This window comes from Argentina silus, assembly GCF_951799395.1.
Source record: "Argentina silus genome assembly, chromosome: 18".
In the NCBI taxonomy this organism is placed as follows: Eukaryota; Metazoa; Chordata; class Actinopteri; order Argentiniformes; family Argentinidae; genus Argentina; species Argentina silus.
This window is the reverse complement of record NC_139672.1, coordinates 4,208,573-4,234,720: the sequence shown is the minus strand read 5'-3', so window position 1 is coordinate 4,234,720 and position 26,148 is coordinate 4,208,573. Positions and strand designations below refer to the sequence as shown.

Here is a 26,148-nt window from a genome sequence, read left to right as displayed (position 1 = left end):
TTGAGTACAAGATAACCTTAAGATATTTCTGTGTGAGTTGCTGGAGGACGGCGTGTGCTAAGAGGATCAATACGGCGTTGTTTCACAAACAACCACCCTTCTGTGAACGCATCTACCGGGCAGCACGGGCCGTTAATGTACGCTCCTTTTTCCACTCTCTCTTATCAGAACCATCTCAAGGTCCTACACGTCTGCTCAATTCCACCACAGCACGAATTGAGATATTCACTGTGACGAAAGGACTTCCAAGGTGAACATGAAGAGTCTCACGTGTCTCACAAGGACCCAAACTAACGAAGACGTAACGATAACCAACAACACCAGCCAAACCTACTAGTGACATGATGTGACTAGTCCATCTCTTGCTCTGATATCTTGTATGTCAATTATCATTACTGAGAGAGGACATCTGGTCAAAGAACCTGCTAATACACTGCGACCAAATATGGTGCTAATCAACAACTACATTTCTGTGTTCACTGTTGATGGAGCTTACACAACAGCCTTTAGTTAGGCTTTTGTGGTTCACTTATGAAACAGCTTTCAGTTTTTTTTTTTTTTTTTTTTTTTTTTTTTTTTTTTAAATCATTACTTTTTCCATTTTATTCCACCACACACCAGGGACGTAATGGTCTGCTAATGACAGCAGGAAGAGGGAAGCCGTCTGTTTGTTGTATGGAGGCAGTTTCCTCAAATGACACACGGCACCGTAACAGCACAGCACTGGAACCTCAATCAGTGTTACTGATGGGATGAGTGGAAAGAGAACATATGACCAGAGAATCATACGCAGCAAACAGAAGTACTGAAAATCATAGGAATCATGAGATGATTGACAGCCAGGGATGTTAACCAAACCCTGCATAACATACTCTAACACTACAAAACAGACCCAAACTTAAAAACAATAAAATCTTACATACAGTATCAGAGAAGATGAGACAAAACACAATTTAACATTGGGATTAAAACATTCAAACTCATAGCAATAAATGTCATTTATTAATACACAGGACAAGATGTTATAATCCCTTGTGCCATGATCCAAGGTAAAACAGATGTAGAAGGCCAAATCAAACCAACAAAGCGAGTGATATATCCACCATTCGATGCAACACCATAGCAAACATCAGGCTACGCCGTCATAGGTCTACGGAGTCATTCCTCAGGTGGTACCATTCACCGGTTACCTACTCTAGCCAACTGAGGTAAGCAGCATGTCATTGGGGTTATCAAGTGGGCACCTTCTGTCACCGGTGTTTCGTTAAGTTAGGCCCACGACACCTCGAGAAGGCTTAACTGTGTAGTCCAGCGTCCTGGAAACACCCCCCTCAACACCACTACCTCAATACTATCTTTAACTTAAACCCTACAACCAACCTATCAGCCTACCCACCCCATCAGTGTGTGTGTGTGATGCCCTATCTAGGGTAAATGTTTTCTGTAAGGTAAGGGAACGGTGTATGTGGGGGCCTAAATAGTGTGTGCATGTGTTTATGTTTATGTCTTTATATAAGTGTAGATGCAGGGATTCAAACCCTAATTTAGGGTAGAGGGAAGGGTTAGAGGTGGGGAAGCCCCCGGGTGGATACGGTCCCGGATTAGGGAAAGGAGGGGTGAGTGTGCCCTTTATTTATGTTGTGGGGGAATGTTTGTGTCCGTGCAACTTCATGGCTAGCCTACACTGGCTAGCAGTACTAACCCCCCCCACCACACTATGACACGATATCCTCTCTTAAATATAGCCAAACAATGGCAGTACAAAACCCCTCACCACCACAATATGACACGATGCCTTCTCCTTAATATAGCCAAACAATGCCAAGCTATGCTACCTCATGCTCTAGTCAAGTCGCTGTTGCATCTTACCTTTAACGGGAACCCCAGCTACTGATCTTCCGCCTCAGCCACAGCCACTGGCTAGCGCTCTCCGCTGCTACCGACATATTCTTTATCGCCAGTTTCAATTCTCGTCCGCGAATACCCAGCTCCGTTAGCAGTGCATAGGTTGTCTTGGCCACAAATCCTCGACAACCAATTTCCACTGGGCGAACAAAAGCGGTCCACCCACGCTGTGTCGCGTCTGCCGCTAATTCTGCATATTTAGCTTTCTTTCGTTCATAAGCCTCGTCAACCCGGTCTTCCCAAGGGACCGTGAGTTCGATAATATAAACTAGCTTCTGTGCTTCAGACCACAGCAGCATGTCTGGCCGCAAATTAGTGCTAGCAATTTCAGCCGGTACGATTAGCTGTTCAATTAAATCTACCTTTAACTTCCAATCTGCGCCAGTTCGCAACTGTCCCTGCGCGCAGCTGCGCCCTGGCCTCCTTACGCCAGTCTCTCCCTCTCTTATAAATGCAATGTCTTTCCGCTGGCCACTACTAGCTAGCGAGTTTACTTCTAGCCGTTTTCCCTCAACTGCAGCAGCTAAACATTTCAACACTTGATTGTGACGCCACGTGTATCGCCCTTGAGAAAGACTGATTCTACACCCAGTCATTATATGCCTAAGTGTGCATACGCTGGAACATAACGGGCAGGCAGCATCCTCACCCAACCATTGATTAAGATTTTGGGGAGATGGCAGTACGTCATAAGTAGCCCCTATGATAAATTTAATTCTGCTTGCCTCCATGCTCCACAAATCCTTCCACTTCAAGCTTCTCTTCACTACACTCTCCCAGTTTACCCACTGGCCTTGTTTTGCCTGTGCCACCGCCCTTGTACATCTTATCATCTCCTCCTGTCTGTGTATTTCTTCCACTACCAGTTTCCTCCTTTCTACTGCTGTTGCCTTACTCCACACAGGTTTTCCTGCACACAGCCCTAGACCTCCACGTCCATGCTGAACCTGCCCAATGATATCCCTATGGCTAAGGGCTGCCTGTGCCTGTTGCACTGCCTCTTTAGGCTTCCACTTCCTTCCAGTTTTAACTATGGGCGCTGCACTTCTAACAACTGGGTCCTTTGACTGGGTTAGAGTCATTTCCAGTCTAGCCTTGGCACATTTAAATTCCTCTGTCAGACTAGAAATCGGCAGCTCTAGCATGCCCTTTCCATACAGGGCCACACTGGTCAGACAGCGCGGGGCTCCAAGCCACTTTCTAATATTAGAGTTAATCAACCTTTCCATTTTTTCAACCTTCGATATGGGAACCTCGTAAACTGTCAGTGGCCACATCAGCCGAGGCAACAATCCAAACTGTAGGCACCACAACTTTAGCTTGCCTGGGAGCCCTGACTTATCTATACCTTTGATGCCTTGAATCATCTCCTGCCTCAACTCCTCACATTGACTCTTGTCATTGAGGCTTGCGTCATACCATCTTCCTAAGCTTTTAACCGGTTTCTCTAACACTGTTGGAACCACTTCCCCACCAATGAAAAACTTTTTATCAGCTATCTTCCCTTTGACAATGGAGATACTCCTAGACTTGCTTGGCTTCACTTTCATCCTAGCCCATTCTAGGTTGCTATTTAGTTTATCCAGTAGCCTCCTAGTACAAGGGGCTGTTGATGTCATAGTTGTCATGTCATCCATGTAAGCCCTGATTGGTGGGAGGCGCAGCCCTCCCTGCAACCTTTCCCCACCCACTACCCATTTCGAGGCTCTGATTATGACTTCCATTGCCATGGTAAAGGCCAAAGGGGAAATTGTACAGCCTGCCATAATGCCTATCTCTAGCTGTTGCCAAGCTGTAGTGTACTCTGCTGTAGTAAAGCAGAGTTGAATGTCACAAAAGTAAGCTTTAACTAACCTCTTTATACTGTCTGGCACTTTAAAAAAGTCAAACGCCTCCCATAACAGACTATGCGGTACTGACCCAAAAGCATTCGCCAGATCCAAAAATACCACATGAAGGTCTTTCTTCTCATGTCTAGCTGTCTGAATTTGATTCCAAATCATGCTGGTGTGTTCCAAGCACCCGGAGAAGCCTGGAATTCCAGCCTTTTGCACCGTAGTGTCAATTAAGCTATTCTTTACTAAGTAACTAGACAACCTCTGTGCCACCACACTAAAGAAAACCTTCCCTTCCACATTAAGAAGGCTTATAGGCCTAAACTGACTAATGTCTACAGAGTCTCTTTCTTTGGGAATAAAAATTCCCCCTGCTCTACGCCATGCCCTAGGAATAACCTGTTTCTTCCAGACTACCTTCATCAATGTCCATAAGAACCTCAGCACATCTGGCGCACTCTTGTACAGCCTGTAAGGGACTCCATTGGGCCCTGGGGCTGAAGACGCCCTAGCCCGCCTTACTATCTCTTGTACCTCTTTCCACCTAGGTGGGCTATCGTCACACTGACTGGTTATCTCTCCAATAGGTGGAATGTCAGGGGGGAGGGGTAGCTGTCTAGACCTTTCTCTGTCTCTATGCACTTCCTCCAGATGTCCCTCAAGCTCCTGTTTTGGAGCCCTAAGGCTACCATTTTTCCCCTTACTAAATAACGATTTCACAAATCTAAATGGATCTTTGTAAAATGCTGTTCTAGCTCGCTCTCTCTTTTTCCTGTTTTTCCTAATGCTCTCTGCTCTTCTTAACACTGCCAGTCTCTCCTTCACATCTACCTGCAGCCTATTTAACCCTTCCTTCTCAGCCTCTGTAGCTTTCCTCCACTGTTTCCTGAGCTGTCTTCTCTCCCTGATAAGTCTATCCATTTCCTGTTGGCGCCTAGATTTAATTACCTCAGTACCTGTCTTCTTCTTTTTCTCGGACACGCCAAATCTTTCTGCTCCATAATCATAGATAATATCGCCCATTTTCTCCAGTTTACTCTCGGCAGTACCTTTCAACTTGTCTAAAATCCTACTCAAGTCACTGTTGATACCTTCCCATACCCTGTTTTCTGAAGCCCCTGGCCATTTAACTCTCGGCTTCTGGGCACTAATCTTTTCCCTTTTGGGCTGGCTGGTCTCTCTGTCTTCTTCAGTGCTAGGACCTACTTCAGGGGTGCTGATGTCCTGCGAACTGTGGTTTACTTCCTGCCGCTGGACTTCAACCGACTGACTTGACATACTTCTGAGGAAATAATTGTCAATGCGGGATCCCTGTGTTCCCTCTACCAAGCACTTCCTCCTCCCTTGATGGATTCTAAGACCCTTCAAAGTTGTTACCTTTTGCCAGCCGCATGAACAAGTTTGGAGCTTCTTCCCACCCATCTCTGATCTAGTGCCTTCCACAGCCATGTTTTCCCTACTCGTAGTCAGGTCCGTTCCAGAGTCAATAACCATGTTAGCCATAGATGAGTCATCTTCCGCCCCCGCTCTCGCAGACTCTAGGGGTGTTTTTCTCAAAGTCGTTTCTGTAGCTAGGTAGGGTGTAACCACTAGGTTTATACAACCTTGGTTACTGCAGCATTGAGTTGCTAACCCAATGCCGCCCCGGTGGGGTCTATTTCCTCCTGTCAGCTGTCTTTCCATTCTGTCACAAGGTCTTTCCCTAGTTGTCAGCTGCTCTATTCACAACAGTCACTAGCCTAAGCTAGCTTTAGCATTTATTAATACACAGGACAAGATGTTATAATCCCTTGTGCCATGATCCAAGGTAAAACAGATGTAGAAGGCCAAATCAAACCAACAAAGCGAGTGATATATCCACCATTCGATGCAACACCATAGCAAACATCAGGCTACGCCGTCATAGGTCTACGGAGTCATTCCTCAGGTGGTACCATTCACCGGTTACCTACTCTAGCCAACTGAGGTAAGCAGCATGTCATTGGGGTTATCAAGTGGGCACCTTCTGTCACCGGTGTTTCGTTAAGTTAGGCCCACGACACCTCGAGAAGGCTTAACTGTGTAGTCCAGCGTCCTGGAAACACCCCCCTCAACACCACTACCTCAATACTATCTTTAACTTAAACCCTACAACCAACCTATCAGCCTACCCACCCCATCAGTGTGTGTGTGTGATGCCCTATCTAGGGTAAATGTTTTCTGTAAGGTAAGGGAACGGTGTATGTGGGGGCCTAAATAGTGTGTGCATGTGTTTATGTTTATGTCTTTATATAAGTGTAGATGCAGGGATTCAAACCCTAATTTAGGGTAGAGGGAAGGGTTAGAGGTGGGGAAGCCCCCGGGTGGATACGGTCCCGGATTAGGGAAAGGAGGGGTGAGTGTGCCCTTTATTTATGTTGTGGGGGAATGTTTGTGTCCGTGCAACTTCATGGCTAGCCTACACTGGCTAGCAGTACTAACCCCCCCCACCACACTATGACACGATATCCTCTCTTAAATATAGCCAAACAATGGCAGTACAAAACCCCTCACCACCACAATATGACACGATGCCTTCTCCTTAATATAGCCAAACAATGCCAAGCTATGCTACCTCATGCTCTAGTCAAGTCGCTGTTGCATCTTACCTTTAACGGGAACCCCAGCTACTGATCTTCCGCCTCAGCCACAGCCACTGGCTAGCGCTCTCCGCTGCTACCGACATATTCTTTATCGCCAGTTTCAATTCTCGTCCGCGAATACCCAGCTCCGTTAGCAGTGCATAGGTTGTCTTGGCCACAAATCCTCGACAACCAATTTCCACTGGGCGAACAAAAGCGGTCCACCCACGCTGTGTCGCGTCTGCCGCTAATTCTGCATATTTAGCTTTCTTTCGTTCATAAGCCTCGTCAACCCGGTCTTCCCAAGGGACCGTGAGTTCGATAATATAAACTAGCTTCTGTGCTTCAGACCACAGCAGCATGTCTGGCCGCAAATTAGTGCTAGCAATTTCAGCCGGTACGATTAGCTGTTCAATTAAATCTACCTTTAACTTCCAATCTGCGCCAGTTCGCAACTGTCCCTGCGCGCAGCTGCGCCCTGGCCTCCTTACGCCAGTCTCTCCCTCTCTTATAAATGCAATGTCTTTCCGCTGGCCACTACTAGCTAGCGAGTTTACTTCTAGCCGTTTTCCCTCAACTGCAGCAGCTAAACATTTCAACACTTGATTGTGACGCCACGTGTATCGCCCTTGAGAAAGACTGATTCTACACCCAGTCATTATATGCCTAAGTGTGCATACGCTGGAACATAACGGGCAGGCAGCATCCTCACCCAACCATTGATTAAGATTTTGGGGAGATGGCAGTACGTCATAAGTAGCCCCTATGATAAATTTAATTCTGCTTGCCTCCATGCTCCACAAATCCTTCCACTTCAAGCTTCTCTTCACTACACTCTCCCAGTTTACCCACTGGCCTTGTTTTGCCTGTGCCACCGCCCTTGTACATCTTATCATCTCCTCCTGTCTGTGTATTTCTTCCACTACCAGTTTCCTCCTTTCTACTGCTGTTGCCTTACTCCACACAGGTTTTCCTGCACACAGCCCTAGACCTCCACGTCCATGCTGAACCTGCCCAATGATATCCCTATGGCTAAGGGCTGCCTGTGCCTGTTGCACTGCCTCTTTAGGCTTCCACTTCCTTCCAGTTTTAACTATGGGCGCTGCACTTCTAACAACTGGGTCCTTTGACTGGGTTAGAGTCATTTCCAGTCTAGCCTTGGCACATTTAAATTCCTCTGTCAGACTAGAAATCGGCAGCTCTAGCATGCCCTTTCCATACAGGGCCACACTGGTCAGACAGCGCGGGGCTCCAAGCCACTTTCTAATATTAGAGTTAATCAACCTTTCCATTTTTTCAACCTTCGATATGGGAACCTCGTAAACTGTCAGTGGCCACATCAGCCGAGGCAACAATCCAAACTGTAGGCACCACAACTTTAGCTTGCCTGGGAGCCCTGACTTATCTATACCTTTGATGCCTTGAATCATCTCCTGCCTCAACTCCTCACATTGACTCTTGTCATTGAGGCTTGCGTCATACCATCTTCCTAAGCTTTTAACCGGTTTCTCTAACACTGTTGGAACCACTTCCCCACCAATGAAAAACTTTTTATCAGCTATCTTCCCTTTGACAATGGAGATACTCCTAGACTTGCTTGGCTTCACTTTCATCCTAGCCCATTCTAGGTTGCTATTTAGTTTATCCAGTAGCCTCCTAGTACAAGGGGCTGTTGATGTCATAGTTGTCATGTCATCCATGTAAGCCCTGATTGGTGGGAGGCGCAGCCCTCCCTGCAACCTTTCCCCACCCACTACCCATTTCGAGGCTCTGATTATGACTTCCATTGCCATGGTAAAGGCCAAAGGGGAAATTGTACAGCCTGCCATAATGCCTATCTCTAGCTGTTGCCAAGCTGTAGTGTACTCTGCTGTAGTAAAGCAGAGTTGAATGTCACAAAAGTAAGCTTTAACTAACCTCTTTATACTGTCTGGCACTTTAAAAAAGTCAAACGCCTCCCATAACAGACTATGCGGTACTGACCCAAAAGCATTCGCCAGATCCAAAAATACCACATGAAGGTCTTTCTTCTCATGTCTAGCTGTCTGAATTTGATTCCAAATCATGCTGGTGTGTTCCAAGCACCCGGAGAAGCCTGGAATTCCAGCCTTTTGCACCGTAGTGTCAATTAAGCTATTCTTTACTAAGTAACTAGACAACCTCTGTGCCACCACACTAAAGAAAACCTTCCCTTCCACATTAAGAAGGCTTATAGGCCTAAACTGACTAATGTCTACAGAGTCTCTTTCTTTGGGAATAAAAATTCCCCCTGCTCTACGCCATGCCCTAGGAATAACCTGTTTCTTCCAGACTACCTTCATCAATGTCCATAAGAACCTCAGCACATCTGGCGCACTCTTGTACAGCCTGTAAGGGACTCCATTGGGCCCTGGGGCTGAAGACGCCCTAGCCCGCCTTACTATCTCTTGTACCTCTTTCCACCTAGGTGGGCTATCGTCACACTGACTGGTTATCTCTCCAATAGGTGGAATGTCAGGGGGGAGGGGTAGCTGTCTAGACCTTTCTCTGTCTCTATGCACTTCCTCCAGATGTCCCTCAAGCTCCTGTTTTGGAGCCCTAAGGCTACCATTTTTCCCCTTACTAAATAACGATTTCACAAATCTAAATGGATCTTTGTAAAATGCTGTTCTAGCTCGCTCTCTCTTTTTCCTGTTTTTCCTAATGCTCTCTGCTCTTCTTAACACTGCCAGTCTCTCCTTCACATCTACCTGCAGCCTATTTAACCCTTCCTTCTCAGCCTCTGTAGCTTTCCTCCACTGTTTCCTGAGCTGTCTTCTCTCCCTGATAAGTCTATCCATTTCCTGTTGGCGCCTAGATTTAATTACCTCAGTACCTGTCTTCTTCTTTTTCTCGGACACGCCAAATCTTTCTGCTCCATAATCATAGATAATATCGCCCATTTTCTCCAGTTTACTCTCGGCAGTACCTTTCAACTTGTCTAAAATCCTACTCAAGTCACTGTTGATACCTTCCCATACCCTGTTTTCTGAAGCCCCTGGCCATTTAACTCTCGGCTTCTGGGCACTAATCTTTTCCCTTTTGGGCTGGCTGGTCTCTCTGTCTTCTTCAGTGCTAGGACCTACTTCAGGGGTGCTGATGTCCTGCGAACTGTGGTTTACTTCCTGCCGCTGGACTTCAACCGACTGACTTGACATACTTCTGAGGAAATAATTGTCAATGCGGGATCCCTGTGTTCCCTCTACCAAGCACTTCCTCCTCCCTTGATGGATTCTAAGACCCTTCAAAGTTGTTACCTTTTGCCAGCCGCATGAACAAGTTTGGAGCTTCTTCCCACCCATCTCTGATCTAGTGCCTTCCACAGCCATGTTTTCCCTACTCGTAGTCAGGTCCGTTCCAGAGTCAATAACCATGTTAGCCATAGATGAGTCATCTTCCGCCCCCGCTCTCGCAGACTCTAGGGGTGTTTTTCTCAAAGTCGTTTCTGTAGCTAGGTAGGGTGTAACCACTAGGTTTATACAACCTTGGTTACTGCAGCATTGAGTTGCTAACCCAATGCCGCCCCGGTGGGGTCTATTTCCTCCTGTCAGCTGTCTTTCCATTCTGTCACAAGGTCTTTCCCTAGTTGTTAATGTGAGACCCATATTTTTGGTTATGTTATACTCAATATACAGTACTGTGGGATAGGATTATACACTCACTGAACACTTTATTAGGAACACCTATACACCTTCTCATGTTGGTGGTGGTGTAATGGTGTGGGGAATGTTTTCTTGGCACACTTTGGGCCCGTTAATACCAATCAATCATCGCCACAGCCTATTCGAGTATTGTTGCTGACCATGTGCATCCCTTCATGGTCACAATTTACCCATCTTCTAAAGGCTACTTCCAGCATGATAATGCACCATGTTACAAAGCAAAAGTCGTCTCAAACTGGTTTCATGAATATGACAATGAGTTCAGTGTTCTTCAGTGGCCTTCCCAGTCACCGGATCTGAATCCAACACCTTTGGGATGTGGTAGAACGGGAGATTCACAGTTTTAAAGTGCACCAGAAAAAACTGCAGGAATTGCGTGATGCAATCATGTCATCATGAACCAGAATCTCAAAGGAATGTTTCCAACATCTTGTGGAATCAATGCCATGAATAATTGAGGCTGTTTTGAGAGCAAAGGGAGGCCCTACCCAGTATTAATATAGTGTTCCTAATAAAGTGTTATGTGAGTGTATATCCTTTATAAAATAAAGGAACTTGGGTTTCATGGTTGTCCTCCAACTAAGTAGTTCACACATCGGATCATTCAGCATACAATACCTGTGAGCTGAGCTGAGTCTTGATCCAGTTGAAGTAGTAGTTCAAGTCACTCCCCTCCATCAAGTCGCGTCCCCAGGCAGCAAGCTTGGCAATGATCCTGGCAGCCTGAGGGAGAGGCCAACAGGTCAGGACTGAGCAGACAATTATGCATCGTCTGACTGGCAATGGACGCAGAAGCAATAATAATTTATGGTTCGAATTTATCATATCATTACAGACTTACAACATTATGCCTATGACTGTAACTAGAGACAGGTGAAAGCATTTTCTAAAATAGAGTCTTTAATTGTCTGTTATTGTCAAACTTTTAATTCCCATTTCCACAGTCATGGATATGTTCAAAAATGTCCTTTATGTACGATGCACTTAAAGATTTGGAGAGTGTATTTCGTGGAAATAGTGAGAGAGATGGTAATGGCTCTTCAACTTGCGATATTGTATCAAAGGCCCCCAATATACTGAATTTAAATTAAAAAGGAAAAATAGGTGAAATGCTATATACATGCAAATAACCTTCAGTCCATTCCTGCCTACCTCATGCAATAGACCATCCCCCAATCCCCCCCCCCCTCTCTCCCCACTCAGCTCTAGGGTGGAGAATAGAATAAAGCCCTTTTCTAGCTAACGCCTTCTTGAATTGAGAGGCTCCTCCAATCTCTCTCCGCTACCATGACATTTACGCACACCACCCCTGCCAACTCACATGTGGAGAAATGTGGAGCCCATAATTAAGAGCAGACGTTCAAAGTGCTGTGTCACCATCTTTAGGTCACTTTGCAGTTATGTGCTGATGCCATCTGGCTGGAGGGCACCCTTAATTAAGCGACAATGACCACAGATGAACTCTATCTATTGGCCGAGTTCAGCATGTCCTTGATTTGAAGCGATTCAGAGGCAATCATTAGGCTCCTAATTACCTGTTTAAAAAAGACTGAGGCAACCTGGTGAGGAATTATTGATGCGCTGGGCTATGATTAGAACCACAGCCGTTTGACATGTGGGTGTGAGATCAGAAGCTTTCAGTGAAAGGTAAAATCCCATGATTAAGCATGGATTGCAATTATTTCTTTAACGAGGGTAAAGTAAGGTCACTGGGAAATTATGGCATAATGTTAAATCTGATATAAGGAGACTGATGGAGACGGCCTCAAGTAAATATCATGCGCTGTAGACTGTCATGCATCATTTTGTATTTGTGTGCATTTTTTTGTACTGTAAATGTTTCTGCTTGACAGGTCCCTCTTGAAAGAGGTTCTTAACCTGAAGAGGTCTCCTGTTAAAATAAAGGTGGAATAAAGTACAAAGGGCTGTTTTCCAAGACCTCGATTAAGACTAATCCAAAAGGTGTTTTCAATGGAGAATCTCTGCCTTTGGTGTTGTGGTCCTACCCTTACCATGTGGACAGTGAAGAGGTCCTGGCGGTTCAACATGGGCAGAAAATACGACCAGGCGGTGTTCTTGGTCTTCTTTGCATAGTCGAAAAAGACGTTCACTCTCTGATGATTCTCCTGCATGACAGTTGAAAGATAAATAGAAGGATGTGCCTGGTATAGTACCTCTGGCAAAACTAACGACTCACAAGTGCTCACAATTTACTTTTACAAAATTAATTGGTTGACATTTACATTTTACGGCATTTAGCAGACGCCTTTATCCAAAGCGACTTTCAAGAAATGCAATTGACATTTTAAGTAAGTGAATCATCTATCCATCAGTCATCATAAGAAAAAGTAATCTATGCTAGGACCAGGGGCTATTGGCAGTCACAATGCTAGAAGAAAGGTGAGAATTGTGCACAACACCTTTGGCAATTACAGTACATCAACCAGACTTTCTTTCTGTCCATGGCTACATACAAAGCATGTATTTACAGTAGTACACAAAATCAATTTTTACATTCAGCAAGGGTATAAAAATAAAACTAGAAATCTAAATAATTAAACTAAATTGAACTAACAATGTCCGTCCATTCATTCAGCTACAGTACTTTCAGTATGCCTCAAAATAAATTCAAAACAGAATAAAACATTCACATTCATTAAAGGGCATAATATGCAAATTCCTCTGTGTGTCAGATTTGTACAAGGGCAGCATGGGTGTCGGTTTCACCTGCAGAGTGTCATCAATCAGAGTCAGGATGTACTGAACCGTCTGCTCCTTGGAGATGTGGGCCATGAGGTTCAGAAAGGTCTTTGCACACTGAGCACAAACAATACAAATGAGTGGCATTCACAAGACAGACATCCCACTCTGGAATAATTATCCTTTACTTTTACACAGAGAAACATCTTTGAAAAAAAAAAAAAAAAAAAGTTCAGAAAAGTCCAGCTCAGGCTATTAAAATGCATGAAGATATTTTGGGTCCTGCAGCTATATTTATGCATAGGGCCTATTGTGTATAATCCTAGGAGGGAATCATACTGCAGGTGAAATAAAAACCTTGAGATTACTTTAAGCACAATATCATACAGTTGTCTATTATCATTGGTCAATCTATGCAAAGACACAATTCAATTTGTACTTCAAAGGTTCAAATTAATTTTCAAACAGAACATCAGTAAAGCAAGCTGATCTCAGAAACCACCATGGATATGTAAAAGGCAGGTGTAGCTTGCAGAATTAAAAGCTAATTAGTTTACCTGATTTCCCTCGTTGGTTAGTATGGCCTGCTTCTCCTCAGAGTGGGCCACTTCAAACTTCTTTATGAATTCACAGTCCTCTGCTGAAATCATCTGACCTCTGAAGGGTAAACACACGTGATGATTGAGGATTATCAAAAATACTGGACTGATTTTGGAGAATCAAAAATAACTGTTGTAAAGTCATTGTGGATCAATCTTCATACGCAGAAATAGCATGCCAATTGACAGTTAGTTCCTAATTACAGTGGCAGCTTGCACAACTGTGGCATTCACACTTGAAATACCACAAGTAGGCCTATTCTTCAAGAGCCACACAGGATAGATGACACCTTTTAAATCTTAAATAGACCTTCATCGATCTCTCTTCTCTTATTCATATACTATAAAGACTGTGGGTTTTTGTTATTCCAGCTCTGCACAACCTGAGTCAAACTATTGTCAACAAGCAGAAACAAGTATATTAGAGTTGAGCTGAGAAGGGCTGAGAAGTACAAAATGAGGCCTTCAAGAGCCAGAAGTGCAGGCATGAGGAACTACCATCACAAGACAGTGACTCCCAAGCCAGAGAGAGTAAAAATAGTCTGCTCCTCATACTATGTTCAGTGCCAAAATTAAAAGACAGAGAATAAGGATTTATGGGCATAAATGATTATTTATTTGAAGGGCACATGAGCAAAAGATAAACAAACTAATAAACAATAGCTTAAATCAGGAAGTAGCCTTTCTTGACAGAGGCGTTGAAGATTAGATTAATTCACATACGACACATGGTAGTGTATCATTAGTGGGCGAAGATGAATTCTGGGTATCAAGGCAAAATGGATGGTGATGTTTATTTACTTACTGGAGGTAGGACTGCCAGTTGACCTTGTTAGCGCGCACCTCTGCTGCCTTGGCAGCAATGATGTTGGTGGGGACCGCAGCGTCCACCGCCCCGCGGATGTCCATCTTGCAATGGGTCTTTTGATTATATCTATGCAATGGATTCTAAACACCTGGATGGTGAATATGAACATAGCAAATAGAGTAACATGTAGATGGACAACCACATAGCTTAAAAATGGCCTTCCTGAATGGCTCATGGCAACATAAATAGCATCCTCCTATCAATATCGTATTATTCAGGCATATTCTAAAGCCTGCTAGACATGAGCCAAAATCATCACCATCAAATCAACTGAATCAGCTGTGTAGGTCACAGAAACACAGAACCAGCTGGCTAATGATGCTAATGGCTGCAATGCAACGTAAGTCAGAGAGTGTCAACGCAGTCGCGTTCATTTACATTAGCCAATACTGTCGCTACACAATTACAAATGTAGATATGTCAACAAAATCGGAATGTATAATCATCCAATGCAATGATGGAGCGAACCAGCCAGCGAGCTAGCTAGCCAACTAGCCAGCTTAGCGTTGATGCTAGCATAAGAAACATTCCACAGATCCGTATGAAACATTCCACTGTATATCACTACTGAAACAGGGCAACCCAATGAATCGTTAGCTAATTATTTAGGTTTATGTTTATGGGTAGAAACTTAGCGAAAAGCCGTTTGTTAACCTACCTGTCTGCTGACACACACACACTACAACACTAGACGTCACGCTGCGTATCATGTGATCAAGTCACATGCGATATTTTGACAGCGGAAATACAGCTCGCTTGTGGGCATAGATGAGGGCATAGGTGAGGGCAAAGACGGTGAAAATCGACTTACTCACTTTGATGGAGTTGTGAAGTTTTCTCAGAGATGTAATACGAATCAATCACAGAAATAAATGCAGTCAAAGACCAACAACTCAGTAGTGTACAACTAGAAATATCTGGTGCAATTTAATATTATAAATATATCTATAAGTGTAACCTGTTGAAAAGGTAAAATAAACTCACTCCTGAAGTTGTAATACCCCCACCCGTGCCATAGCTAATTGGAGGTAGCTAGCATAGCTACTTGGACTGAGAATAAGTCCTAACAATGGGCAGGACAGTGACACATGGACAGTGACTGTATTGCTGCTGTGAAAAAAAACAAGGGTTTCATTCCAAGGATAGATTGGATGGGTGAGATGTCTCCTATCCTGTGTGTTTGGGCATCTTCAATTATCCAGTCATCCATAAATCCTAGTTTCTTGTTTATCCATGGCTATAAGATTGACTGCAAACTCTTTGTGGTGGCCACTTCTCTGTTGCCTGTTCTCTTGGACAGTAGTCTAGTGTCCCAAGTCGACTTGTCTAATAAATTGTCTTTATTCAACTTTTAATTTGAGTGTCTACCTTCTTCCACGCATCATTGGATCTTATTCTTCAATATCATCATTACACTCATACACTCTCGCATACGTGCATGGCCTATCGTCTTCTCTGGTACGTATAAAAGCAGGCTTGCATGAACATTCCCATGCTGAGTGAGATGTCATTGTGGACTATTATCACAGCTCATCTTACATTGCTCCATTCACAGTTTCTTCCCCGCAATCAAATGAAAGATAATGAGGACTGTTGTAGCATGAAATTGAGAGTCCTGGGCTAATGTCACTTAAAATTAAAGGATGAAATAACTTTTGATACGCATTGACTTCCAAAGTTGGGAAGTTATTATATGTACATTCCCTAAACAAAGTATTATATATAGTTTGTGCGCAGGTGCATGTGTGAATATCTATGCTAGGACATCCTATTTGTGTGTGTGTGTGTGTGTGTGTGTGTGTGTGTGTGTGTGTGTGTGTGTGTGTGTGTGTGTGTGTGTGTGTGTGTGAGTGAGAGAGCGAGAGAGAGTGTGGAGGAGGTCAGGAGGTCAACTACAGTACGAAAATGACTACTAAGCTTTCATTCATGGGAAAGTGCCTCTGGTGCCTCTGGTCCTTTGAGTGTTAGCGATGTCATCTTCTGAAGCACCACCCTGGGTTGATAATAAACAATGTCAGAGGACTAGGTGCCTTCACGGTTGATGGAGTGTGTGGGGGTGTGTGTGTGTTTGTGTGTGTGTGTGGGTGTGGGTGTGTGTGTGTGTGTGTGTGTGTGTGTGTGTGTGTGTGTACACGTTGTATGTTTTCACACAACAGAATTACATGCATGTTTTGAAACACGTTACCTCCAGAGACTCAACCTTGGATCACATTAGAGTAAAAGATTTGATCCCAACATGTCTCAATTATGTCTATGCTGGATTACATCATACATTCACAAATAACCCATAAGTGGATAGGTGTTGCTGTCCAACAAACAGCAGAGGACACAATCACACAAATGAATACACTTACTGTCATTAGTACTACTCATTCATTTCCCTCCGACACTAAGACCTCCTGTCTTAATCTGCTCTAAGCTGGTGAGATGCACTAAACCACAGTTGAATCAGTGGGAACACAGTCATAATCCCCTTCTGCCCTCTCCACTGTAAACAGTCTTTGCTTGTTGGGGTCATTGCCGCTACATTTGTTCCAGCACAATAATGCTAATGTATTTGGAGTCAGAGTCAGACACAGGGAAGAGATAGAGACGTACAGAAGCAGAGTGGATTCCCCAGGGTTCTGGATGGCCGGTAGGCCCCGCAGAGGGAGTGGGCCACTGCCGATGGAAAATGCCACGTTTTAGAGTCGTTCGACGGTGGGTCTGGCCCTCGTCTAATCTCAGAGGGATTGGCCACGCTCCGGGCTTGATGTGGCAGCGAATACGGAGACTGCTCCAGGCCTGCCGGCGTGGAGAGGGCTACCAAACCCCTGGGACATACAACAATGACAATGAAGGAGATCAGGCACAGGATTTGGTGCCCATTCAGGTACAGGACAAGACCTAATGCCACATTTTCATATCATAATATACATCCTTATCTTCATCATCATCATCATCATCATCCTCATCATCGTCATTATCTACCTGATGTAGACATAGTGAAGTGTGTGATGGGAGGGGTGGTCTGTTGAAAATACATGTAGTGAATAATTCCTTTCATACAAAACAAAGCATTCCAAAGGTAGAATCTAAGAATTACCAAAGGAATTTAATTTTCTCTACAAGGGACAGACAAAACTAAATAATCAACTAAATAATCTCTTATTGCAGTATGATTTATGTCTGTAGATTGTAATAAGGTGTTGTAACTGAGGTACAGTATACACCTTATTCAGATAAGTAGTACTAAATGATTAAACAACAAAGTCTGGTCACATTTTGGAAAATATAATCTGCTTTCATGTCATTTTGTTTGAGTTAGTTATCCACAGTATGCAATGGTTCATAGCACACATATCAATCTGATGATATCCCATGCCGACCATGTTGTGGGTGCACCTGGAAAACTACTATCTAAAAGTGCCTGTGGTAGCAGCCATCTTTGTTTCTTGGAAGCCAAGCAATAGTCTATTTTTGGAAGCATTTCCGGTCTAAACAAGACTAAGAAGATTAAGTGCAGTTGACCAGGATGTTGAGTCCTCAAATAGGTACACTCAAAACAACAAATCTAGGGGTTTGTTGCCACCTAAAACAAGGAGGAAACCACAGCAGCAAAATAGATAGATCTACAGATAGGATTTTGAATTAATAGAACATTCTTTAAAAAAACAAAAAAACATTTGACTGTTCCCTACAAAAAGGATGGTTTCCAAAAATAGTGTTGTCTATTCCAAGAACATGATCTTGTTTGAAGTTGGGAGTCTGATTAATTCTAGGTAAATGGATAAAAGCAGATTTCCGCTGCATGGCTTTGTATAGTGACCAACACTACTGTTCATAGAACTATTTTGAGCGTAATCGGGAGTAGATACAGATGCTCAAGCTGTGACGACAGATAAACAGTTTAGGAATTATTCAGAACGGAGTGGAAAGGGATAAAGGAATCAGGTGCAGGTCATTAAGGCCTTTAGTTCTAAGTGAATACTTCCTCTATCCATGCTGAAGTGTTGATGAGCTGCATTGGCTCGTAAAGGATGACACTTGAATGTAACACCAACAGATGAATGAAATCAATTAAAATGAAATACATAGTTGGATATTACCCCATGAATGAGATGTAAAACTGTCCACTGGTATCCACTAGTTATTGAGATAACAAAACTAAAAACTCTTAACAGACTTGAGCAATTATTCATGACAGGTATTGTCATAGGTGGGTCACATGGAGGACCCTCACTAACAAACGAGTGATTGATTGACTGATTAATTGATTGGTTGATTGATTGATAATTTTCCACTGCATACTATAAACAACCAGATGTAAACACTTGGTCAATACTATTGAAAGTTTGTTGAATGCTGCCTCAAAATGGCATGACCCCACTCACTAAACTTCAGTAAACCTCAAACAGCACACTATCTACAACAGCTCTTGGAGGGCAATTAATAGAAAAGGTCAGGAAGAATACAGAAAGAATCAATTCAGACACGAGGAGTTGTAATTCTGCACGAGAAGCTGCAGAAAGGTTTTACCTGAAAGCTTTTCCTTTCAAAGCCAGCAAAGTGCCTGTTGTTTAGCATTAATCAATAGTGGGAATGGAGTCTATTCTGCAGGCCTGCTCGACTGTTCTACCTATCTATACAGATGGAAATGACAGCAAGGCAGAAATGAAGGCAGCTCTCAGGCAGCATTCAACAAGACAAAAATAAATAATAATAATTAGCCTACTGGCATTACGACTGCCAATGGCCCCTGGTGTGAGCATTGATTACTTTGTCTTATGAAGACTGTTGGATAGATGATTCACTTACTTAAACAAATGTATTTGTTGTACAGCGCTTTGGATAAAGGTGTCTGCTAAATGCCATAAATGTAAATGTAATGTAAGCTCTGTGGTTTAGAGGCTGGGTCTCGGACTCAGTGACACTTACATGAAGACACTGTTTGATTATGAGCTGTTTGATTTACTACATAATCATCACAAGCTGAATGAGTACTGATAGATGTGTGTCTACAAGCGCTGGGTCCTCCCCAAATGGTTGGTTTGGAAAGGAAATATGTTTGTTAAAGTATTTGCTAAAAGACACTTTGACTCAGAGCCAGTGAGTGCGTAGAATATTTAGGAGCATAATCAAAATAATCTTTTGCAAGGGAGACCTAGCCAAGAAAGAAGCAGCAGTCAATATAACATTATTGTTATCATTACTGACTTGCATATACTGTTGAAGGAAAATAGATTGTTGTGGTCAGCTTTCATCTCATGTCGCCCTCCCTGTTAAGTGGTCTTCAGGGACTCAGTGTCTCTCTCAATGCCAGACAGCGCTTTGAATCCCAATTATCCATAAAAAGGCACCTGATTTGGAATATACCTTATCAATCAGTATCCGTTTTGCCATCCTCTTGTTACATGTGACCTTGTCCTCATGCACGCATCATTCAGCAGCTTTCAGATTCACATGGCCCTCGTTATTCAGCCATGCCGCAATGAATGTGTTTGTGTGTGTGTGTGTGTGTGTGTGTGTGTGTGTTCAGTGTGTGTGTGTGTGTGTGTGTGTGTGTGTGTGTGTGTGTGTGTGTGTGTGTGTGTGTGTGCGTGCGTGCGTGCGTGCATGCGTGCGTGCATGCGTGCATGCATGCATGCCTGCGTCATCTGTGTGTCCAAGCTGACATTTGTGTTTGTGGGGTATTACACAAACACTGAGGGAGGTGTTAAGTGAAGTGATACTGAAAGAGATGGGCATGTTCCTAAAACATGACATAATCTGGGTGTGGGGGGGGATTGATTTTCACATTTGTTTGTTGGAGAGGAAAAACTGCACAAAACACATGTGGAATCATTTGGAATGATGGAATCACATTGGAACCATTTGGAATGATGGAGCATTTTTCAGGAAGAATAGAATTGTGAATTTTACTTATTCTTCGGTGCCTTACAAAAACAATGCCAAAGCTGCAGCTCCAAGTGAGGGCAAAGACAGATCAGTCTAATCTTTACAGGGTAGCTCTGGCTGCGATGGCTCCACAGCAGTGGAGGCTGGTGGAGGTAGAAATCGGAGGACGGGCTCATTGTAATGCACGGAACGGAATGATGAATGGTATCAAACACACTTGCAGCAACAACTACAAAAGCCAAAATAGGGCCATATTACGTTTTAGATGGTTATGAATATGGTTAGTGCATTTATAATGGGTCATGCAAGTGTAAGTACAGAGTGCCATCTAGTGTCTACTTAGAATATCGCGATAATGATCCAAAAGCGTACTTCACAGCTTTATCTCAACGTATCACCAAGAGCTGGTAAAGTATTGGAGCGTTCTGTAATATGCAACAAATCCTGCAGATGTCAGCATTGTTTTTCTCAACGACTTTTCCAATGTATTGGCGACAATCATCTGTGAAGGATGATCAGTGTCAGTCCATCATATGTTTGGTCTCTCTCTGTCTCGTATATGCTTACCGATGTAAGTCCCACCCAAAACAGTTTAACCTGGATTTTGTGTCCAATCTTTTTCATGCAAACCCAGTGAAATCAGAAAACTAATTTAAACTAAATCATGAAACTGGATGGTGTAAAACATATTATATTAGGCTACCTTTAATTACATTTCAACGACTTCCCTGTAGCCTACCCTTGCCTCTGTCCATTTTATATAGCCTAGGTTTAGAGGGCGGGAAATCTAGTGCGCCTATTCCCGGCGCGGTTTCAGCACCACGGAAAGCGGCATGCCTCTAAATGCGTCTTATCTTATTTGCAACTAATGTAAATGTGATGCAGCACACGGAATTTCTGCAATTTCATTCTGGACGTGTGATGCTACGTTTCCTTGAATGGCGTAGACCTATCTGACTAGGAGATGCAACCTGAGGTGTATTATAAATCTGTGACATCTAGGGGGTTTACACTACCACTACTACTACTTGGAGAGGATACGCATGCGCATTGTCAGGAAGCAGCCGGTCGGAGGAAAAAAAGCCTTATGCCAACGGATGTAATCAAGGCAAAGAACTACCTCTTCTCTCTGGGCATACATGGTGAAATTGTAAGTATTGGTAGCCAATGATGTTTCCTTACAAGAACGGTTCGTGAGTGGAGCGTGTCAAGCCATTTCCTGGCATTTAAAATGGCATGTCACTATCAGGCTCTTCAGTGGGCTTTTAACAGATATGTCTTTTCGGTGGTTGTCCTGGGCGATGAGGCTGTATGGTTGCTGTTCTTCATGGTGCCACTTTCTATTGGTGTGATGGTAATGCAATGCTCTCATCGTTATTTTTATTTTACGCACAAGAGCACTTATTTTCCATTTCATATACGATTATTTTTCGTTTTAATCTGTAGTGCGGCATATGATTTGTGTAGCTATGGTGATATCAGGATTTTTTGCCTGTATGGATACCACCACCCCCACCCCCACCTCCCATTTCATCGTCTATAGCAAGAGAAGCGAGCCATACCGTTATATGTGTCAGTGCTGGAGTACCCAACACATCACACATAAATATGCTGTTCGTTATTGGGTAGCCTATCTATATAAATCTCAGCATAACCTCCCCCGTCTCCCGATTATTTTTTTTTACCATGGGTCCATTTTAGAAATTGACAAATAGTTTTGTATTCACTGAAAGACTATGATAAAGCGATACTGCGGTTAGATTCGCAAGCTGCACCCTCAGGTCCCCCCTCCCTGTAGCCTACGAAATATTCAGACATTTCTGCCCACATAAGCATCGTTTATTGTGACAGGTATTGGTAATGTTACCGTGGGTTGAACGCGACAGCCTTGAGACTATGTCAAATGATCAGATATATGTATATTTTTACCAATGTTTCTAATTTTCCTTTAGTATGTAACATAACAGGCTACGCTACTGTATGGTGTTGACACATTATAGCTTATCCTGTTACGAGTAGGCCCACCATCCTGCGTGCAGGCATTATGTTTCATAAGGCGATATTGAAGAGAATCAACCATGATCAGGAACGCACAGTACTCGGGAAAGGGATACAGTGGAAATTTCGTTCCACATCTGCAATGGCATTTGTCCACTCACATATTCACATAGGTGTCACTCAAATAACGTGTCATCACATGCATTTCATCGTATTTGCTGTTATTAAGGGTACATACAGTACCTTTTCAAGGAATATAATCACCCAAAGCAGCCGGTTCAGGGGGACTTTATTGAGCTAGGCCACATGTGTTGAGATGGTGGTTGGGGCTGGACTTTAAGCACCCAGTATCAGGATGCAGTTGGGCATGTAATTGCAAGAAGTGTTTAAGACACTCTTTATGCTTCAGTGTATAGGCCTTTTAGGGACATGTTGAAACATATCGGGCAGGTCTGATGAATAAAATGGGTAGACAAGTTGAATTATGAAAAAGATATAACCTTCTGTAGCAATTACACCATCATTTGCAATTCTGTTCAATCCAATAATAGTTTTCTTATTCTATAATCTTTGTCTTATTTGGATCAATTAGGAAAACTAATTTACCGTGGATTTATTGTACACTTCCAAAGCAAAAATGGGTTGTAATTCTCTAAACACATTATATTGCATGCATTAACAAACAACACATTTTCATTGATACGACTGACGTCACACACTAATTGACCATTTCAGTTGTGGTTCAGATTATAATTCAGTTTGATGTGCACACGACAATAGGCCATAATCTCTTCCTCACGCCACAATATTATTTCCAGTCGGCCCTCCATCCATGTGATATGGCAACTCTTCTCTACTCCAGTCTCAGCCCTGTCCTCTCTCTGTCCTGTCCTCAGCCCATGGGATCAGAGCGGATGGAGATGCGAAAGAGGCAGATGTCGGTGCAGCAGGAGTCGGCGGCGGGGGGCGCTGCACCGGCCCAGCAGGACCAGCAGGGCCAGGGGAACCGGGGCTCCAACGCATGCTGCTTCTGCTGGTGTTGCTGCTGCAGCTGCTCCTGGTAGGATGTCCTCTTCTCATCTCTCCTTCTCATCCGCGGTTGCACTCAGCATGCCTCACATACCTGCACACACGGGGGGGGGGCGGCTGTGGCGAGTCGCCTCGCCAGGCAGAAAGCAGCGTCTTAGCATACCGACAGCGTCTGGATCTGCATCTGTCTGGATCAGCACGGTTACATGGTTTTAACACACCCCCAACCTGCAGCCTGTCTTAAGCTCTCTTATGATCAGCTGTTAACAGCATATGGACCTCTCATGTCCTCAATATGGGTGTTATCGGGTCAATGGTGATAATTCCTTCATGATCCCAGTACTATTTCTCACACAGTGGAGGCTGGTGGAGGTAGAAATCAGAGGATGAGCTCATTGTAATGCATGGAATGGAATGAGAGGTGGTCTCCGGTTTCTACCTCCACCAGCCGCACACATTTTCTGAATGTGTTTGGAAAAGTAAACGCCCAGACTGGGTGAAGTACCCCTTCTCACAACCAGGGCCAGGCGGTGTGTTAGGTAGTAGTTAGTAGTAGTATCATGTGATGTGTTTACTACCTTGCAGTCTCACTATTAGGAATGAAGACAGGGAGGAGAGGAACCGGCGGGCCTCGTATGATGTCAAAGCGGAAGGGACTGCAGACTGTGAAGACATGTAAGTCAATGCCATCTTTTAGAGGCTATTTCAGTGTTCTCTAAACCAGAAATAGGGGCATGCATGGTAGTCTATTGACTGCCTAAGATGTATTTCAAGTATGAGTGACAGTGAAATAAACTGTATTGGTAACACATTATTAACTTTCCCCTATACATGCATTGTAACCGAGTAATTACTCATGAAACAACATTGTAATACCATAGTCATTTGGTAATTGCATAGGCAATATGGAGTTCAGTGATATATATGTCAATCCTTATTCCACTTGTCTAGTAACACAAAACTCTCAATATTACTATAACAATAGTAACAGCATAACAGTATTCCATGGCCAGTCCTTTGTGATTGGTCTAAATGGTGTCAGCGTCAGACCCTGTGACCCCTGTTGTAAGCTGTGTGTGCTCCCTGCAGTCCTAAACCCACTCTGGAGGAGGTGCGTGTATGGGGGCAGTCCTTTGACAAGCTGATGTGCTGCCCTGCGGGAAGGAGCGCCTTCCGGCAATTTCTGCGCACCGAGTTCAGTGAAGAGAACATGCTCTTCTGGCTGGCCTGCGATGAGTTCAGCAAAGAGACCAATAAGACTGCCATAGAGGAGAAGGCTAGGGTCATTTATGAAGATTACATCTCCATCCTCTCACCCAAGGAGGTTTGTTTGACAGTTGTAGACTTCTAATAAGCATACAATCGTAAAAACAACCTTTTATAAAAATAGATAATCTGCCACTGAATTCATGATCTGAAAGTATGTCTGAGGATGGATGACACTAAGAACAAAGGTTTACACAGTTCAGTACAGTATGTATTCAGACTAACATTTTCATGTCCCTTTCTCTAAATCTCTGTGTCTGTCGGTCCCCAGGTGAGCCTTGACTCCCGCGTGCGCGAGGTGATCAACCGGAACATGCTGGAACCCTCGTCCCACACGTTTGACGACGCCCAGCTGCAGATCTACACACTAATGCAAAGAGACTCCTACCCCCGCTACATGAACTCCCTGGCCTACAAAAACCTGCTCAACACCCTGTCAGAGCAAGCCCCAGAATCTTAGGTGATGATGACCTGTGATCTTTTCTCTCTCTCTCTCCCCTCTCTCCCTCCCTTCTTTCTATTTTCTTTGTATCTTAGTGTGTAGAGTATGTGAACAGGGCCTCGGAACCTGGCCCTCCCAGGGAACTCAGTGCTATAGCGATCTGCACCTGACAGAAGACACTCAGGTCTCAAAATCTCCGAGGGCTCGACACACCACAAGTACTGCTACAGATCAACATAGCAAAACACTCCAAAGGAATAATATTCATGTTTTTATTTTTCCTCCGTTTTTGGAAAAAAAAAAAAAAAAAAACTATTTTATTTGTGTTGAAATCTTTTTTGTTTTTTTTATTGTCTGTTATCACTATCGTTTTTTGTATATTTGTTTTGAGAGAAAAATTATGCCGACAGCAGGCTATATATTTATGAGTTTGTAAATAGAAAAAAAGGGAATTGTGGGCAATAGGAATTTAATGCCCAGATCTATTTACTGCGTATGAAAATCAAAGCTCAAGTCAAGGCTACAGGATGATAGCTCTACTTGCAGGCAGCTTTGTGGGGTACTGTATAATTTACATGATGTTTCCCCCTGGTCCCTTTCGGCTCACCTCACAGTGTGGAACCGTAACAGTGTGACTTGGCAACTCCAGTTCATGAAGAATAAGTAATTCAACCAAGTGCTAAAATATCTTTTTCTAACGGTGACAAATGGGGAACGATAGCTATAAAATGAGACATAGAGGGCAATATTATCCCCTAAGAAACAGGAATGAAGTCAAATGCGTTAATGAGTAATAGCATTTCTTTTGAAGATGAGTGTATAGTTTTGGTCCTTTTTTTATTTCAAATATGTCCACCAGCCACCACCTCAAGTATTAATTAATTAATTAATAATTTACCCATCGTTGAAAAGATACTCCAATAGATTCTGAAATGATTGTGGTCTGACACATCTGAAATTACGATACAGTATGTTATTTTGCCAATTCTGAAATACCAGCAAGTATTTTATATGTTTTAATTATTACGGCGAAGTAAACTTGTGGTCATTGGCTCATGTACAGTGTAGAGAAATATAGCCTGGAAGTACTCCCTACAGACCTATGAAATGAGAAGCATATGGGGGGTGGAGGGAGGGGGTCAAGAATTTATAGAAGATTGTCATAAAGGTGTGAGTGAAAATGATAAAGGGTTCACAGTTGAAATAGTGCATAGCTATTCAGTGGCGAGTTTCTATAAGCCAGATAATTTTTATGAAATCGGTTTGCGATTGAAATAATTACCCTGGGGTCAGACCGGTTTAGCAGTGACACCAAAGCTACCAAGTAAACTGTGTTAAAACATGTTTTT

The 26,148-nt window shown here is 43.4% G+C and overlaps 2 protein-coding genes across 4 annotated transcripts in view; one reads left to right on the top strand and one right to left on the bottom strand.

Moving 5' to 3' along the window:
• Positions 1-14,895, bottom strand: part of atp6v1h (ATPase H+ transporting V1 subunit H) — a 31,151-nt gene extending 16,256 nt beyond the window's left edge. The window contains exons 1-6 of one of the 2 annotated variants that reach the window (XM_083690107.1): positions 14,846-14,895; positions 14,125-14,275; positions 13,278-13,377; positions 12,748-12,837; positions 12,033-12,146; positions 10,639-10,743 (exon numbers count right to left, since the gene is read on the bottom strand). In XM_083690107.1, coding sequence (XP_083546233.1) covers positions 10,639-10,743; positions 12,033-12,146; positions 12,748-12,837; positions 13,278-13,377; positions 14,125-14,228 — 513 coding nt within the window. In that variant the 5' untranslated portion in view covers positions 14,229-14,275; positions 14,846-14,895. Of the gene's footprint in view, positions 1-10,638; positions 10,744-12,032; positions 12,147-12,747; positions 12,838-13,277; positions 13,378-14,124; positions 14,281-14,845 lie in introns of those variants that run through there. The other variant, XM_083690106.1, reaches the window with a different exon arrangement.
• Positions 14,896-21,151: 6,256 nt separating this feature from the next.
• On the top strand, positions 21,152-24,817 carry rgs20 (regulator of G protein signaling 20; the record flags this gene model as incomplete). Of its 2 annotated transcripts, none has more annotated exons than XM_083689915.1 (5): positions 21,152-21,214; positions 22,959-23,122; positions 23,689-23,766; positions 24,181-24,415; positions 24,629-24,817. In XM_083689915.1, the coding sequence occupies 5 exons, from the start codon at positions 21,152-21,154 to the stop codon at positions 24,815-24,817; spliced, it is 729 nt and encodes a 242-aa protein (XP_083546041.1). The 2 variants fall into 2 exon arrangements, with proteins under 2 accessions (XP_083546041.1, XP_083546040.1); XM_083689914.1 differs by having other exon boundaries at positions 23,677-23,766.
• Positions 24,818-26,148: the final 1,331 nt, after the last annotated feature.